Source organism: Lepus europaeus, chromosome 13, assembly GCF_033115175.1.
Source record: "Lepus europaeus isolate LE1 chromosome 13, mLepTim1.pri, whole genome shotgun sequence".
Taxonomy (NCBI): domain Eukaryota; kingdom Metazoa; phylum Chordata; class Mammalia; order Lagomorpha; family Leporidae; genus Lepus; species Lepus europaeus.
This window is the reverse complement of record NC_084839.1, coordinates 64,781,328-64,798,168: the sequence shown is the minus strand read 5'-3', so window position 1 is coordinate 64,798,168 and position 16,841 is coordinate 64,781,328. Positions and strand designations below refer to the sequence as shown.

Here is a 16,841-nt window from a genome sequence, read left to right as displayed (position 1 = left end):
AAATCTTAACCGAGGTCATCTGAGGATGGAAATAACTTGAACCACACCTTTGCCCGGGGCCACCCCGACTCCCAAATCCACACACTTCCCTAGAAGGTTCTTTGTAAGAAAAAGATTCCCTTTGTAACCCGAAAGACTGAAATCTACCTTGACAAGTTCTAGGGGACTCTGATCACCATTTCTCAGGACATGGCCATCCCTCCTTGCCCAGTCAATGACAGCCCGGTTTGACATGCTTGCCAGGAGGGCAGTAGGCCTTGCACCTTGAACTTCCGGGAGGAAACCAGTTCAGCTGGTGGAGTGAGTATCTGTAGGATTAGCAACAGAAGAGGCCAGGCATGGTGGGTGGGTGCAGGGTCTTGAAGCCTCCTGGAAGCGACAGGGATGCTACAATAATTGGAGGTGGTCTGGAGGTGATGAGAAATCCAGGAGCAGCTGAGGCCCGGAGGCCCAGGGGGTGGAGCAGTCAGTAAGCTGCAGGCCCCACACCACCACAGGGCCTCCAGGACAAGGACGACTCAGGGCAGCCCTACTGGGGGCTTAGATGCCTGTGACGAGGCAGGGGCTGGTGCCTGCTGCTGGGATTGAAGGTGGAGGCTGGGTGTCAGGGACCAAGTGGACAGAGGCTGAGGATGGACAGACAGCTATGGTGTTTTGAGTCTGGAGCTCAATGGTTAGGCCTCAGGGTCCTCCCGGGGTCTGATGTCAACTCATCTTAGTATGGTGTGTCTGATACTTCCACCTGGAATGTGGTTGTGGGCCTACCTCCACTTGCCTTATCCTCATAAGCCATGCATGGCCCCAGCAGCAGACTGCAAGCCTCCGTCCTGCTCAGCCCATGAAAGCCCACTTGGAGATTTATCCTGGGTTTTCCCTATGCAGACCCCTTCATTCCTGGCTGTAGGTAGCTTCCCTGCACTATTACTCTGCTCCTGGGGGGAGCTGACACCCACCAACATCCCCAACACCCAAGGCCCTTCTGCTCCATGTGCGCATGCTACACAACACCCCAGGCCCTGCACCCTTAATTTAAAGGCCCTGAAGCCTAAATTTAAAGTGCTTCCATTGCCAACCTACAACGGACATCTGTGTCTGCATCTTCAACACTGTGTATTCTTGTTCTTCAGGTCGAGGGAGTCAGGGATGTCCTTTGTGGTCCAGGAGGGCATGGCTCTGCCCCTCTGCGCTAAAGGAATGGACCGTTAAGGAAAGAGGGCTAAGAATCCGGATCCCTTAAGAATCAGCACCTGAGAGAAATGCCTGAGGCTTTCCACTTATGGGCTTAGACCATTTCCAGAGGTAGGTTCACTTGGATATGGCTTGGGGATTTTCATAGTGCAGACTGGGCCATCATGGGGAGGGGCAGAAGTTTTTTGGATTCTCAGCTTCAGTTTGCAGGAGACCAAGATGTGGCCTTGGATGCAACAATTGTCTGTGCTGGGGCTAGTGCCTTCTTTGTTTCTGATGGACTGACTGGTTGACAAAATCCTTGAGAGATTCCCCTAAGGGACACCCCAAAGAGAGGCCCTTAGAAAGGAGACATCCTTGGGACAGGCACCTTCTCCTTCATACGAGGCCGGTGTGGGCTGTCCTGGTTTGTGCTGGCTGGCCGTGCAGAGGGGGGAAGTGCAGCAGGGAGGGTCTGTTAGATCAGTGACACAAGAAACTTTATTGTTCTAACCCGGGGGAGAGAGCGTATATATTTTTCCAGAATACAGAGTTGGGTGGAAGGCGGAGGACCGAAATGGATAGCTTCCCGTGGGCAGAGGGTGGGCCGGGTCCCTGGGTGTCGGCCCCAGGTCAGAGTGGGGAAAGCCAGGTGGCGCCACTCTCCGTGTGGCAGATCTGAGGCTCAGAGCCCGGGGATCTCACCACAGATGGAGAGTCCCATAAAGAGCAGAATTTGGAGACTGAAACAGGAATCGGGGTCAATTGCCAGGGCAGTACCTTTAAAAAGAAAGAGAAGCAGTTTACAAAAAGGCTGATTTAAGACCCCCATGTAGAATAGATACATTATGAGTTGCGCGGTGCTCAGAACAGATGTGCTAGGAAGAGGCAGTAGGGTTGAAATGGAAGATCCCACTCCCTGCATCTCTCCCATCCGTGCTGTGACTGGTCTCGCATATCCTCTTTCTATTTGTTTTACTGGCCCTGAATCTTCCTCCTTTATCTTCCAGCCCCTAGAGTTTTCCTGCTAACTTATACTACGGAGTAAATGACTGGCAACAGGCTGATGGGAAAAAATTATTGACCATGCATAGATCAACAAGCAGGTCTGGAGGTCTCACCTGGTTGCTTTCCAAGCTGTTCACCACCGATTCCCTACCTACCACTTCTCCAGCAGGAGTGCTGGCCACGGAGGTGCCCCTTGCCCGGTGTGAACTGTAACTATTAGGGTCTTGCCGTCTAGCCTCTGGCATCTTGGAAAGAGCACTGAAGATTCCCAAGCAGTGGGCCTCTAGTGGTGGGATACTTGGCATGGTGCTGCTTGGGTGGGGGGTCATGAGGCTCTGGGCCAGGCAAAGGTGTCCACCAACCATCAAATCCGACCTTTTGGTAAAGCTAACTCTGCTCCCCATTCTCAGTGAGTCCTGGCGTCAGAAAATCACATCACCTGGGGGGATGCATCCAGGGATACGCTGTTTTATATCCAGTAGCAAAGAAATGGAATGCCCGGTCATTAAAATTTGCCAGTGACCTAAACAATCATGCTGCAGCTTTTGGTCCATGGATGGTCTCAAGTTTCCGGATGAATTGCTAACACACCTTCTTTTTGCTGCTGGGCAAAGTAGGTGGGGACATCTCTGCACATGTCTCTGATGGCCACTCCATACTGGGCTAAGTTCTTGACCCGGCTGGGTAAGACAGTGTAGGTCAGGCCGTGGGTGGGTGGGTAATGCTTCAAGTCCTGGAAGAGGTAAGGCAGCAGAGTGGTGAGTCAGGGAGAGATGGATTCCTCAGACCCTGGCCCGCAGGTCAGTGGAAGCAACACATGGGAGCGATTGAACTGAAAGAGAAAAAAAAAAAAAAAAAAAAAAAAAAAAAAAAAAAAAAGCTGCAAACCCAAACTTGCCCTGGAGTTGTGTCTCTATCAGCAATATCCTAACTGGCCACAAGGTGGTGAAATTACGCCAGGAAACCTGTCTGTAAGCCAGTATGTCCTGGTGACTTTTCCTGTCCCTTTCACTTTTTTTTTTTTTTTTAACTTCACGATTTGGCCAGACTATTGCTTTTTCTTCTGTAAAAATAATACAGAACAGTTTGAAAATTATTTGTTGCACTTGGGTTTTACTTGTTAAATCAGACAGGTAGGATATTTTCAGCTTCTCTCTTTAAAAAAATTGATAAATGCTTGTTTCTTGTGTGTCCTAAAGTATATTTTTCTCTCAAGTGTCATTAAACTCTCATGCCACCAACATGAATGCCCCCCAAATGTGCTAATTCAGGTTACTTAATGAGAGCAGGTTTCAATGACTTGCCAAGGACTTCCTGTTGATTTTTAGCTTGTTAGACTACCCATGTCATCCAAGACACTGAAGGGAAGAGAGCTTCATCAGTTTTGTACTTATTTTCAACTAAAGATGATGTATGTGTCAGTCTTTACAGGGGGGCACGTGAATACTCTATTGGTTCTCTCTAACACTTATACTCAACAACTTACAGTCACTAACATGGAGCGCATATCCTTCTAGAATATGTCAAAATGAGACAATTGCATAGGATCGCATAGAATTTTCATTGCTTCAATTATGATTTGACTTGAATGGGCCATGGACGTGTCTTGGAATCCTTTGCATGATAGTATGATGTCATGAGCATTAAGAACAAGCATGGGGTTGGGCATTGGGCACAGTGGTTAAGATGCCACTCGGGACCCCTGCATCCCATATCAGATGGTCTGGGTCTGAGTTCTGGCTCTGCTCCCAACTTAGCCTCCTGATAATGAGTACCCTGGGAGACAGCAAGTGATGGCTCAAGAGCTTGGGTCCCTGCCATGCATATGGGAGACTTGGATTGAGTTCTTGACTCCTGACTTTGGCCTGGCCCAAACGGTTGCTGAGGGTATTTGGGGAGTGATTCAGCAGATGGGAGATATATGTCTGTCTGTTTATCTCTGCCTTTTAAATAAATAAAATATAGAAATTATAAAAAATTAATAACAAGAAGCATAAACAAAGTCAGTACTGTCTCAGGTGGTTGGATGCAGAATTGGGAAACTCCAAACTAGAAGGGGACCACAGTGAGCTGCTCTCACTTACCTGCTGATCCAGGGCCTTGCTAACATCAGCCAGGCTTGGGAAGACTGCTTGGTCCATCTTGGCCAGGACGCAGGCCATCTTGCTAAACAGCTTAGCTGCCAAGAGGGTCTTAAAGCAACACAACCAAAACACATCATTTAGTCAGGGGATGGCACCCAGCTGTTCTGACTGTGATGCAAAGCACCCAGCCTGATGCTGTCCAGGGCACCACAGCAAAAGGCAACAGGAGGACTGGCAATGCTTACAGAGCCCTGTGGCTCTGTCCCACTGGTAGGCCTGGGAAGAAATCCTCAGAGGGGGGCCTCTGTAGGACTGGGGGAGTAAGGAGCTAGCTCCATAATAAGGCTCGCTTCGAGGTCCTGTTCTGTGGCTGAGCAACTGTCATGGTTCTTGGGGCCTCCACAAGGCAGGAATAGCAGCCCTTCTCCTACGGGCTCACACGAAGGCAAGAGGGTAAAGGGAGAGCCTAGATGCTCTTGGGAATGTTGTGCAAGTTACAGCATGCCCATGTCATTCTTGAGATGTCCCATGTGGCTGCATGGGAGGTGGTGAGCATAGGTGGGGGAAGGGCTTGCAACCAGCAGGGGGTGGATGGCAAAGGGCCCTCTGGGCCAGAATGAGCAGTGTGGGCTTTCACGCTACTTAATCCCTGAGAGTCCTGCCAGGCAGGAACGGTGGCTATTGATGTTGTCTTGCAGAAGAGGGAACTGAGGCACACAGAGAGCCAGGCCAAAGGCATCAGTGGTCCCTTCCTGGTCTTGCACTGTTCTCCTAGTTCTTACCACTTACAGAGATGGGCAGTTGCAGCCAGAGTTCCAAAAATGAAAATATATCATTATTCTTCTTTGGGAATAAATATTAAAAGCTGAAATCCCAACAAAATCACCCCTGTGGCACATACCAGTTACAAAAAATGAGGACTCTTTGTTAGCTGGGGTGCCATTAGCAGTCCATACCTTACAGGAATGCCAAGGGATGCAGGATTCCTACAGACCAGAGAAATTTCTCCTCCAATCTTTTGCTCAAAAAGAAATCAGTGCATCTATAGGAAAATTGGTCTCTTACCTAGAGACATGCTCTCCCTTCAAGGGCCCAACCTAGAGAAGGCAAATGTAGACAGGGTCCCTCTGTCTCTGGAAAGGCTGATAAAGCTACATTTTGGACCAGACAAGGCTTTCTTTAGCATCACAATGAACAGGTTTCCTAGCTTACATTCGTGTAGTCCATGATTCCATCCCATTCACTCAAAACATTGTTGTCTCGGATGCTGACCAGACCTTGGAGGGCGTTGACATGGATGATCTGGGTCGCGACAGATCCAGCCAGAGGATGGCTGTCACTGATGTTCTGGAGAAAAGCAAGCGGACAGTGAGACAGATTCGCACTCTGCCGGTACCTTACAGGCTTAACGGGCACCCACAAGAAATTTGAGGGAAGTCATCCTTGATCATCATCCTTGAAATACTTTTGCTAAAGGAGGACTAAAGGGGGTTGGACCCACTCCACCTGCACTCACCAACAGGGCCAGAGATGGAGTTAGGAAGAAGGTCACGATGATGGAAGGTGCAATCTGAAATGGAAACAAATACTGCTGTGTTTTTTCCTTAGTGTAACGAGAAGTCCAGGGCCAAAAGTCCCAGTGAGGCTACAGTCTTCATAAAACGATCAATAGCTTTCAATATCTCCTAAGCCCCTGGGGCCCCAATGTGTATCAGGAGACTCAATCAGTGTGGTTCATATGGGGTATTCTGGGTTTTCCATAGGGAAATCTTTATCATCCACTCAAGGACATCTTCTGTTTCGCATCATGTCTACTGTCAGTCACTGAGCTAAATGGTAGGCAACCAAATAAACCACTGGATCGGCACATAGGAAAAGACTGGTTTAAGCCAAATGATAAAATGAGTGATTAAATGGTAATTCAGTCTCAGTCTCTTTTCTGCACCTTCTCCTCTTCATCCAATCACTGTGGCCACCTCCTAATCCTTCAGGAGACGGATTTCCTCCTGATTTCTTCTCCTTTAGGTTCTTCCACCTTGCCCAAGAGTAAAAGACCATGCATCATTTATCTGTACTTTGTTTTGAAATAGATTGTACTCAAATGGGACTAGATCTTGCAGTCTCTATAGTTAATCACTTCTTGTCTATGTGACCTACCTTGCCTGTTAAGAGAATTTTAGGCATCAGAAAGAAAGTCAAAGAGAGTTGGTGGGGGGCAGGAACAGATCAAGGTAAGAAGGGCAGTGATGAGCCTTTCCCCATACCCCATAGTTCATTACCTGGTCTACTTAGGGTCACCCAGCTCATGTACACTCACAACATGGGCTAGAACTGACAGGAACTTCTCATTTACCCCATCCCTACATCATTCCACGCAATATACCACATGTAATGACAACATTACAAGGAAAGAACTGTCTTCAAAGAAAAAAAAAATAAAACAAAACAGCTACTGTGTGAACAACAACCATGGTGCAGAAAAGTTAATCAAGGAAATACATGAGAATAGATAGCCAAATGGTTCTACGGAACTATTAGAAGAAATGATACTATATATCGAATATGTCTGAAACTCTAATTCACTGATAGTTATAAATAAGACCAATCTGGAGGGGCTGGCTCCATGGCGCAGTAGGTTAATCCTCCACCTGCGGTGCTGGCATCGCATCCATATGTGCACCGGTTTTAGTCTTGGTGGCCCCTCTTCCAATCCAGCTCTCTGCTATGGCCTGGGAAAGCAGTAGAAGATGGCTCAAGTCCTTGGGCCCCTACACTCTGGAAGAAGCACCTGGCTCATGGCTTTGGATCAGCGCAACTCCGGCTGTTACAGCCATCTGGGGAGTGAGCCATCCGAAGGAAGACTTTCTCTCTGTCTCTCCCTCTCACTGTCTGTAACTCTACCTCTCAAATAAATAAATAAAATCTTTTTTTTTTAAAAGACCAATCTGGGAGGAGATCACCATAAAGTGTGAATATCTATCCAAACCCCAAAGATTCTCAGTCATTAAGCAATTATCAGTTCCATTGGAGAGGATCCTTCATTAGATGTTGCAAAACAGAACTTTGCCGACAGAGGAATTCTATGCCAAATTAATACTGGAAAATTCTATTTGGGTTTGATTTGAAGAGTCTCTGGGGAAAAATAGAACTGCTCCTGGTTATTTTGAACATAACCACCTACATGCTAAATTAGAAAATATACTTACAGGGCATTTCATGTTGTCTCCCTCTCAGACCCCATGCAGGTGCATACATAGTAGAACTTCTAATGCCTCGTTTATTTTCTAAAGCTGGTTTATATAGTCCTAAACCTTTCAGTTATTGCCATGAAAACGGTCTCTGGGGTAGTTAACCTGATCCGGATACCATTCAGGGGGGGAAAAAGGCACGTTTATGTAATCACAATTATCACTTTTCTTTAACTATGTGAGAACATTTTTCCTTTACCCTGATACCTCTACTGGTTCCAATGCAAACATGGCACATGAAAAAGTCTTTGTGGGCTGGCATGACCTCGACCTTAACAGTTCAGGTAAGGATTGTAAACAGTAGATCCCACAATATGGACTTGATATAAATTCAATGAGCTCACTGTTCCTACTTCTCAGTTCTCAAAAAGTTCTTTCCTAAAAGTAGGAGTGGTAAAAGAAAAGTTTATGAAGCACAACAGATTGAACTATAAGATTAGATTGATTAAAAAGCAATCTGATTCAGCTCCTTATCCAAATCAAAAATCATGATTGGCCCTGCACTGCCTCTACCCACCAACCAAGCTGACCTTACTTCACCCTTCAAGCACCCACTCTTGGTGTTTTTCTTCCACTGAATGTTTTGTGTCTCTGGCTCCCAGCTTCCATTTCAGGATACTTTCTTTTCCATACAAGGCCCTTTGATCATCTGTGGGACTCCTGGGACCTAGGAAACTATTGCCTGTACAGGGTAAATCAGACACCATTCAGGCTTTTTTTTTTTTCTTTTAAGATTTGTTTATTTATTTGAAAGGCAGAGTTATGGGGGTAGGGGGCACAGAGAGAGAGGTCTTCCATTCACTGATTCACTCCCCAGATGGCCTCAAGGCTGGAGCTGAGCTATTATGAAGGCAGCAGCCAGGAGCTTCTTCCGGGTCTCCCACGTGGGTGCAGCGGCCCAAGCACTTGGGCTGTCTTCCATTGCTTTCCCAGGCACTTTAGCAGGGAGCTGGATTGGAAGTGGAGCACTGGGGACTAGAACCAGTGGTGTCTTTACCAGCAACGCCACAGTGCCAGCCCTTCAGGCTTTTCCATACATGATGTTGTTTTTCTCAAGCTCTGAGAACTGATGGCCCAGCTATTCATATCAAACTCCAGAAGGCCAGGACAAATTCCATACTTCTTTCATGAGAAGATGAGCTGTAAGCCTGGGGGCTGGAGTGATCCCCAGAGGGAAGACGGGCAGCTCCTTCCTTAGAGTGCACAAGGAAACCGCTGTGGGAAGAGCGAAAGGAAGGACTTTAGGGTTTGCCAAGTTACTCAGGGCTCACATAACATCATACTCATAGTTGCATTGCTCTCAATTCTTTGAAAACCCAATGTACAGACCATATACTCAATAATTAATGACGCAATAAGTAAAATGGATTACAAGAATGACCTACAGAGACTAACACAATGGCAGGCATTGTCTGTAAATGGATGATGGCAATGGGGGAGAAATAAAAGTTAAATCCTTTATTTTTTTCTTTTGTTTCTTTTAATTTGTGTTTATTTTTTGCTGAATTTATTCCCAAGCCATTAAGTTTCAGGTTCTTCAGTTTGTTTCTGGGATGTCTTTTTCTTCTCCAGTTTGGGAACAATGCACTCTTTTTCAGTGGGGATCATTTCAATGCGGTACAGGGAGCTCACGTATGGGTTAACCTGACCATGCAATCTGTAGGTATGGCTGCGCATCTTGGTTGCTTTGTTCACCTGGATATGTTCAATGAGCAGAGGATCTAGAGAGAACCCTTACACTCAGCATTGCTTTCTGCATCTTTAAGCATGTGCCACAGAAATTCAGCACTCTTTTTGGGCCACCAACCCTGTGTCCAGCCCCACTGCTTGGCCTGGGCATACCTACCAACTCCACCATTGTAATGATGGAATGGCACACATTGCTTCTTCAATGTGACATCTTTGGGATATATGGTGGCTTTTTGGATATGCGTATTCTTGATGGCCTGGGCAGTTTCTTGGGTGTCCTTAAGGTGAGCATGAAGATTTGAACCTCTTGATTTGCATGATTTTGTGGGGTTTTCTGGGCCAAGTGAATAGTGAACCATTTTCACAACTTCTGTCACCTCTGTGGTTCCCACTTATCAGGCATCTGTCATGAGAAGGAGTGTGAATATCTGGGGAACAGTCACCCATCTCTCCTCCTCTATGAATATCCTGTTAGACCAGACTCTTCAAGTTAGTGGGGTCTCTGGTGAGATAGATTTACGGTAAAATGCCTAATGGAAATGAGGCTATTTTTTAAAAGATTTATTTATTTGTTTCTTTGAAAGGTGAGGAGTGGAGAGAGAAAAAGAGAGGAGAGAGAGGAGAGAGAGGAGAGAGAGAGAGAGAGAGAGAGAGAGAGAGAGATCTTCCATTTACTGGCTTAGTCCCCAAAATGATCACAACAGGCAGGGCTGAGTTAGCCCGAAGCCAGGAGCCAGGCACTTGAGCCATCATCTGCTGCCCTCCAAGGCACATTAGCAGGAGGCCAGATTGGCAGCAGAGCAGCCAGGACTCGAGTGGATATGGGATGCTAGCATCAAAAGTAGTGGCTTAATCTGTTGTGCCACAATGACAGCTACATGAGGCTATAGGAATTAAAGGGAATTAAATTATTATAGGGAATTATTATTATAATGGTGTTTGAATGCTTGTTAAAACACTGGTGTGTAAGTTTTCTAAGTAACGACTCAGGCTTATATTGAAATCTGCATTTAGTTCTGGAGTGACTAACAGCCACGTGCACAAGGAATAATAAATATCTTCAAACCATGGGACCTCGCTGAGGAGTGAGCTTTGGACAGAAAGAAATTTGGAAAGCACCTCGTTTATGCCTTACATAGTCTCCTCTGTCTTCCACCCCATTCCATGAACGCTTCCAAAGTCATCTCAGCACCTCCGTGATTTGTCTGCTACTAACCTTTGCCTCCTGTCGTGCTCCTCCTTCTGACCCATGCCACGTGATAGCCACATCCAGCTCTCCTGTCTTCCCCATAGGCAGTCCTCACTTTCCCAAAACCGTGCCTTGGTTCATGACTCCTTACCCCACTTTTTCCCAATTTGATCCGTGCACCCCACCGCTTACCCCATCGTCCCTTTGTTCTTAGCTGAATGTGAGCCCATAATTCTCTGTTTTTAACCTTTGTTATTTATATCCTTTGTTATGTTATTTGTATATGTATAGTTGTCCACTTAAGCTGTCAAATTACACATTTATGTCACTTGACTGTAAGCTTTTTTTAAAGAGATTTTTTGTTCTGTGTTGTAACTCTGATATCAAATATTTAGAACAGCAGCCAACACTCAAAGATATATATGTTAAGTGAAGAATGAGTGAGTGCATTGCACTGATAGTATACGATTCACCTCTGTATCTCCTAGAGGACTTCATAGTATACTGTAACTATTTGTTGATTTTAACAGCAAACAATGGAATCAAGTACTTAGTGACAACTTAATCAATGAGGAAAACAAACTCAGCAGAATGGCAGGTGCAAGGAAAAATGGCCTGTTCATGAGCTCCAATTATAGTTCAATTATGAGGTTAGTAGAGACACATCACTAATATTTTTTGTCTCAGGATTTGAGGGTAGAGCCTGAAGAAAAAAGAAAATGAATGCCAGGCATCTGCAAAGTTGTTTGCCTTTTATCTCGCATCCTGGAACCTTTGGCAGGCATAAGACTCCTTTGCCCGGGTGCCTTGTCCAACTCATGTTTGCTAAACATGCTTTGATTTTCTCAGTAATGAACTTACTGCCTATTGCAAGCCAGAAACTTCCTCCTCTTCACATTTTCTAGTTTCATCCTGGAATGCAGATAATTCAGACCTCTATATTCACCCCTGAACGATGATCCTATTTAAGTAGTCTTCCTTCTTTGTCGAACTCAGTGGGTGTCACAACCGATAAATTATTTTTAGTTAGTGAAGCTTTGCTCATGCAAAGCTGTATACTTGTATTTCTCCCCTAATCCCTAAGCAAATGACAAATGTTAATCAATAACCTGATTATGGCATTATGGCCCACAATCTCTTTCTGATAGCCTTGTTTTGCTTAGTTGTTTTACACCAGTTCTTGCCGCGGAGTCTGAGAGGTAGTGTACCAGGCCTTTTCCACGCAGGTCCTGCTTGCTTTCTATTCCCAAATGCAGTTCCAATCTCTTGCAGGTGTTCCATGGCTATTTCCAGCCCACTCCCCTGCCTCCTCCACCTTTGTCCCTTTGCCTCCTGCCTGCCTACACACATCCAGCAGCCTGGAGTCTTCCCTTCCAGGACACCAACCGCCCAGATCACAACTGTGCTGCTGTCGTCTCTTTCTTTTCTGGCTTAGTTTCCCTGGCTGTTTTCTTTATCCTTTTGTGTGTTCTTTCTGGATCCCCAACCCTAATATTTTCTCCAAAGCAGGCACCTCTGATTAGGCACACTAGGCCAGCAAACATTGTTTTACGTAGTTCATATCTACCCTTAGCTACTTAGCTCTAAGTCCATTCAACCTCCAGTTTCTTGTTTCTTTTTTCTTTTTTTTAAAAGATTTATTTATTTATTTGAAAGTCAGAGTTACACATAGAGAGAAGGAGAGGCAGAGAGAGATAGAGTTCTTCCACCTGCTGGTTCACTGCCCAGTTGGCTGCAATGGCCGGAGCTAGGCCAAAGCCAGGAGCCGGGAGATTCTTCAATGTCTCCCATGCAGTGCAGGGACCCAAGGACTTCGGCCATTCTCCACTGCTTCTCCAGGCCATAGAAGAGAGCCAGATCAGAAGTGGAGCAGCCGGGACTCGAACTGTAGGCCATGGCTTTACCCGCTATGCCACAGCGCTGGCCCCTAGTTTCTTGATTTACTCCATTTCTTCTTTGTAAGTTGGCAGTCAGGATTCCCAATGCTCTGTCTTGCTAGGCAGCTGGCAGCATCATTTACAAAGCTCAATTACTTGTCATTCAAGTAAACATTTCAAATGACCTGGTGATTTTTTTTTTCTCTCCAAATGAGAAGTGACCAGCATTTGGATCCCTTGCTTGTATGAATGCATCAAACTAGTATCACACCCAAGTCAAGATTTTGGTACAACTTTATTCACCCAGCTACCTTTCAGTAATGTGCCAATCAGCAGTCTGAGTAGGATCTGGAAAATCTGACTCCTGAGATGACATAGCCTTGCCTGTTGTTGTGTGGGATTCCATCTGGGGTCTGAGGATTGTGACCTTGGCAAAGCTGTCATTTCAGAGAAAGCAAGGAATTGGGCTTGGGCAGTAGGGCAGACCTAGTAGCTGCTGGGGGAAGCTGTGTGCTGGCATGTGATGACCCACAAAAGGACACTGGGAGGCGAGGGGAGAGGATACGACATTCTTCCCTCGTTCCCTTACCGCGTCTCCATTTTGCTAGTATGGATTAGGTATCATGTTGCCATGGATCAATACTCTAATTACTTAGCAGAATCTTGCCTCAAAGAGAATTGAGGTTCCCACGAAACTATTGCAAGGAACAGTTTTTCATCATAACACACATGCATGCAGCAAATGGTACACATACTAAGGCACGAGATCGTGGCTCCACATACATAGGCTGTTCACGTGCAATATTTCCAATTATTTCCTGTGCTCCCAGGGCTGCCTTCTGTTCTCCACTTTGGGTGTCAATTTCAGGCTGAATTGATGATGCATGAATTCATTCCTTAGTAAGGATGTGGTAACTGACCTTCCAGATAATTCCGAATGGTTCTTACTTCCTGAAATTCAGATCTTTGTATAGGTCTCTCCCACACTGAAGAGGGTAGACTTGTGAAAAAAAAAATGGGATATTGTGAAAATAACAGTGTGAGACTTTCTAGACTAGTCCAGAGAAGACACTGTGACTTTTGTCTTATACTCCCATGAGTCCCTCTGGGGGAGCCAGCAGCCACGTTGTAAGACACAGGGTAACCTCATGGAGAGCTTTATCTGGTGACGAACACAGCCATGGGCAGAGTCACTTGGAAGCAAGTCCTCCAGCCTCGGTCAAGCCTGCGGATGACTAGAGCCCCGGACAATACCTACCGTGAAACATCAGGAGAGACTCTAGCCAGAACCACCCATTAAGCTCACTTGCATTCCTGACCCTCAAAAACTGTGTGACCTAATGCATGTCAATTGTGTTCATATTTTATAATTTATTATGTAACAACAGAAATATTTAACTTGAGATTACATTCACATAATGAGGATAGGCATTGGCCTAGCAGTTAGGCCACCTCTAATTGGGACACTGAGGTTTGGATCCTGGCTCTGCTCCCCATTCCAGTTTCCCGCTAATGCATACTCTGGGACACTGTAAGTGATGCCCCATGTGGTTGAGTCTCTGCCATTCATGTGGGAGCCCTGAACTGAGCTCTGGGATCCTGGCATCAGGGTAACTGGGAAGTGAACAGCAGATGGAATCTCTCTCTCTCTCTCTCTCTGAAATAAATTGTTTTAAAGATTCACATAATATAAAATGAACTATTTTGGAGCAGACAATGTTTTGGCATTTACAGTGACAAAATTGTGCAATTCTCAGTTCCCATCTCGTTCTACAGCCTTTTCATCACCCTAATCAGAAACAGCATATCCGTAAGCAGTTATTCCCCTTCCTCTTTCCCTTAGCCTCTGGCAATCACCAACCCACTTTCTGTCTGTTGGATGCACCGATTCTGAGTACTTCCTGCAAGTGGGATCACCCAATATGTACAGTTTTATATCTGGATTCTTTCATGTGTCACGATGTTTTCAGGGTTCATCCACATTGTAACACATATCAGTACTTCATTCCTTTTCTCAGCTGAATAATACTCCTTCGTGCGTACATATCTCATTTTGTCTAGAATCCATCTGTTCATGGACGTTCTGTTTGTCTCCACCTTTGGGCTAATGTGAATAGTGTTGCATGGATGTGTGTACATGCATTTTTTGGGTACTTGCTTTTTTAAAAATTTTATTTGACAGGTAGAGTTATAGACAGCGAGCGAGAGAGAGAGAGACAGAGAGAAAGGTCTTCCTTCTGCTGGTTCACCCCCCAAATGGCCACCATGGTCGGAGCTGCACTGATCCGAAGCCAGGAGCCAGGTGCTTCTTCCTGGTCTCCCATGTGGGTATAGGGGCCCAAGCACCTGGGCCATCCTCCACTGCCCTCCCGGGCCACAGCAGAGAGCTGCACTGGAAGAGGAGCAACCAGGACTAGAACCCAGCGCCCATATGGGATGTTGGCGCCACAGGTGGAGGATTAACCAAGTGAGCCATGGCGCTGGCCCCTGCTTTTTTTTTTTTTTTTTTTTTAGATTTATTTATTTTACTTGAAAGTCACAGTTACACAAAGAGAAGGAGAAGCAGAGAGAGGTCTTCTATCTGCTGGTTCACTCCCCAGATGGCCGCAATGGCTGTAGCTGCGCCAATCTGAAGCCAGGAGCCAAGAACTTCTTCTGGATCTCCCACACGAGTGCAGGGGCCCAAGGACTTGGGCCATCTTCTACTGCTTTCCCAGGTCATAGCAGAGAGCTGGATTGGAAGTGGAGCAGCTGGGTCTTGAACTGGCACCCATATGAGATGCTGGCACCGATGGCAGCAGCCTTACCCACTATGCCGCAGCGCCAGCCCCTGGGTACTTGCATTCTATTCTTTTGGGTATAAATCTAGGAGTGGAACTGATGGGTTGTATTGTAATTTTATGTTTAGCTTTTTGAGAACACAGAAACTGTTTTCCATGGCTGCTGAAGTCTTGTATTCCCATCAGCAACATGGGAAGACTCCGGTTTATCCACATCTTCACCAATATTTCTTAGTTTTTTGATTCTTTAATTATAACCACCCTAGTGAGTATGAGATGGTATCTCGCTGTGCCTTTGCTTTGCATTTCCCTAGTGAAGGAATAAGTCAGAGATCAGTCTCAAGGTATGAACCTGAGTCTCAGAAGAAATGATCCATTGATAATTCCAAGTCATTAACTCATTAATTCACACATTACTTTTTTAAAGATTTATTTATATATTTATTTGAGAGACAGAGTTGAGAGAGAGAGAGAGAGAGAGAGAGAGAGAGAGAGAGAGAGATCAGTCTTCCATCCACTAGTTCACTCCCCAGATGGCTGCAACGGCAGGAGCTGCGCCAATTCGAAGCCAGGAGCCAGGAGCTTCTTCTGGGTCTCCCACGCGGGTGCACTTGGGCCATCTCCTACCACTTTCCCAGGCTATAGCTGAGAGTTGATCCAAAGAGGATTAGCCAGGACACGAACAGGTGCCTTGTGGGATGCCACAGGTGGCGGTTTTACCCACGACAACCCACCATACACCCATGGGAGAGATTCAAATGGGATATGAGGTTGTGTTAGAGGACTTAGCCTCACAGCAAGGAAGACTTGGATGGGCGTCAGAAGCCAAGATTCTGGGACAACAAGAAATGACATTGCTGACTTGATGATTTTGTCCAGGGCTGGTCCTTCCCAGCACAACAAATGAGCACTTGCTTGTGACTCCTACCCAGCTCTTCCTCACCGCTCAGCACATTCATGGCTCCTCTGGGGCGGGACCTGGCTTTCCCTCTCCTGGAGGAAAGAGTACAACTGCCTGGTGTGTTTAGGCTTGGAGCTGGGGGAGTCGGTGGCTGAGACAACTGGCTTATTTTGCCCATCGACTCCGTTTCACACCCTGAGCCTGGACTTTGGTTTAGATTACATTCATTTTGCTTCTGGCATCAATGCAATCTTTAAAAATTTTTGTTTTGTGTGGTAGGTAGGGAAAACCAGAAAGCCAGAGAAACTCCCATTCACTTGTTCAATCCCCAAATATCTGCAAAGGCTAGGGTTGGGCCGGAAGCACCAGTTAGGTGCCCCGCATGGTGGCAGGAACCACAGTAATGGAGCAATGGCTGCCGCTTCCCGGGGATTGCATAAACAGGAGGCTGGAATCGGGAGCCAGACCTGAGAATCAGTTCCAGGGACTCCAGTGGGGGGATGTAGGCATCCCAAATGCCAAGCCAAATGCTGCTCCCTTGGTGTGGGCTTCACCTGCACCAAGAATGGCTTCCGCCTCTCCTGATGCTGCCCTAGTCCTTGCTCATTCCTTTAGTTTAGACAGACTGGGAATTACAGCATCTGCTCACCCTGAACTTGAGCTTGGCATTTTACTGTCCAGTACTGATTACCACCAGACCTTAATGTGTTCCTCTTCCTTCGGGTTGGAATGTGTAAGTCCTATGCAGTCTGCCCTATATCTTTTATGGTAAAATCGGCTTTTGTGTTCTGGGGTTTCATTTCTTGCCTTTCAAGTTAATTTGACTCCTTTTAACAAATAAGAGGATACTTCAAAATGTTTGTGGAAAATAGGCATTATCTTTCAATTGCCTTTTTGA

The 16,841-nt window shown here is 46.1% G+C and overlaps 1 protein-coding gene and 1 pseudogene across 1 annotated transcript; both read right to left on the bottom strand.

Annotated features, from left to right (window-relative positions):
• Positions 1–1,852: 1,852 nt before the first annotated feature.
• On the bottom strand, positions 1,853–6,566 carry LOC133772350 (gastrokine-3-like). The gene is made up of 7 exons (XM_062208843.1): positions 6,539–6,566; positions 6,417–6,421; positions 5,776–5,829; positions 5,472–5,606; positions 4,260–4,367; positions 2,767–2,908; positions 1,853–1,947 (listed from the first exon to the last, which is right to left on the bottom strand). Exons 1-7 carry the CDS (start codon positions 6,564–6,566, stop codon positions 1,853–1,855), a joined length of 567 nt encoding a protein of 188 aa, XP_062064827.1.
• A 2,224-nt stretch (positions 6,567–8,790) lies between these two features.
• Positions 8,791–9,555, bottom strand: LOC133772349 (large ribosomal subunit protein uL22-like; annotated as a pseudogene).
• Positions 9,556–16,841: the final 7,286 nt, after the last annotated feature.

Coding starts and splice junctions, on each gene's coding strand:
- LOC133772350 (XM_062208843.1), bottom strand. CDS start 6,566: ATGAGCTGGGTGACCCTAAGTAGACCAG. Junction 4,368..5,471: donor GAATCATGGACTACACGAAT/GTAAGCTAGGAA, acceptor TGTTGCTTTAAG/ACCCTCTTGGCAGCTAAGCT. Junction 1,948..2,766: donor TGCCCAGCAGCAAAAAGAAG/GTGTGTTAGCAA, acceptor TTCTTTTTAAAG/GTACTGCCCTGGCAATTGAC.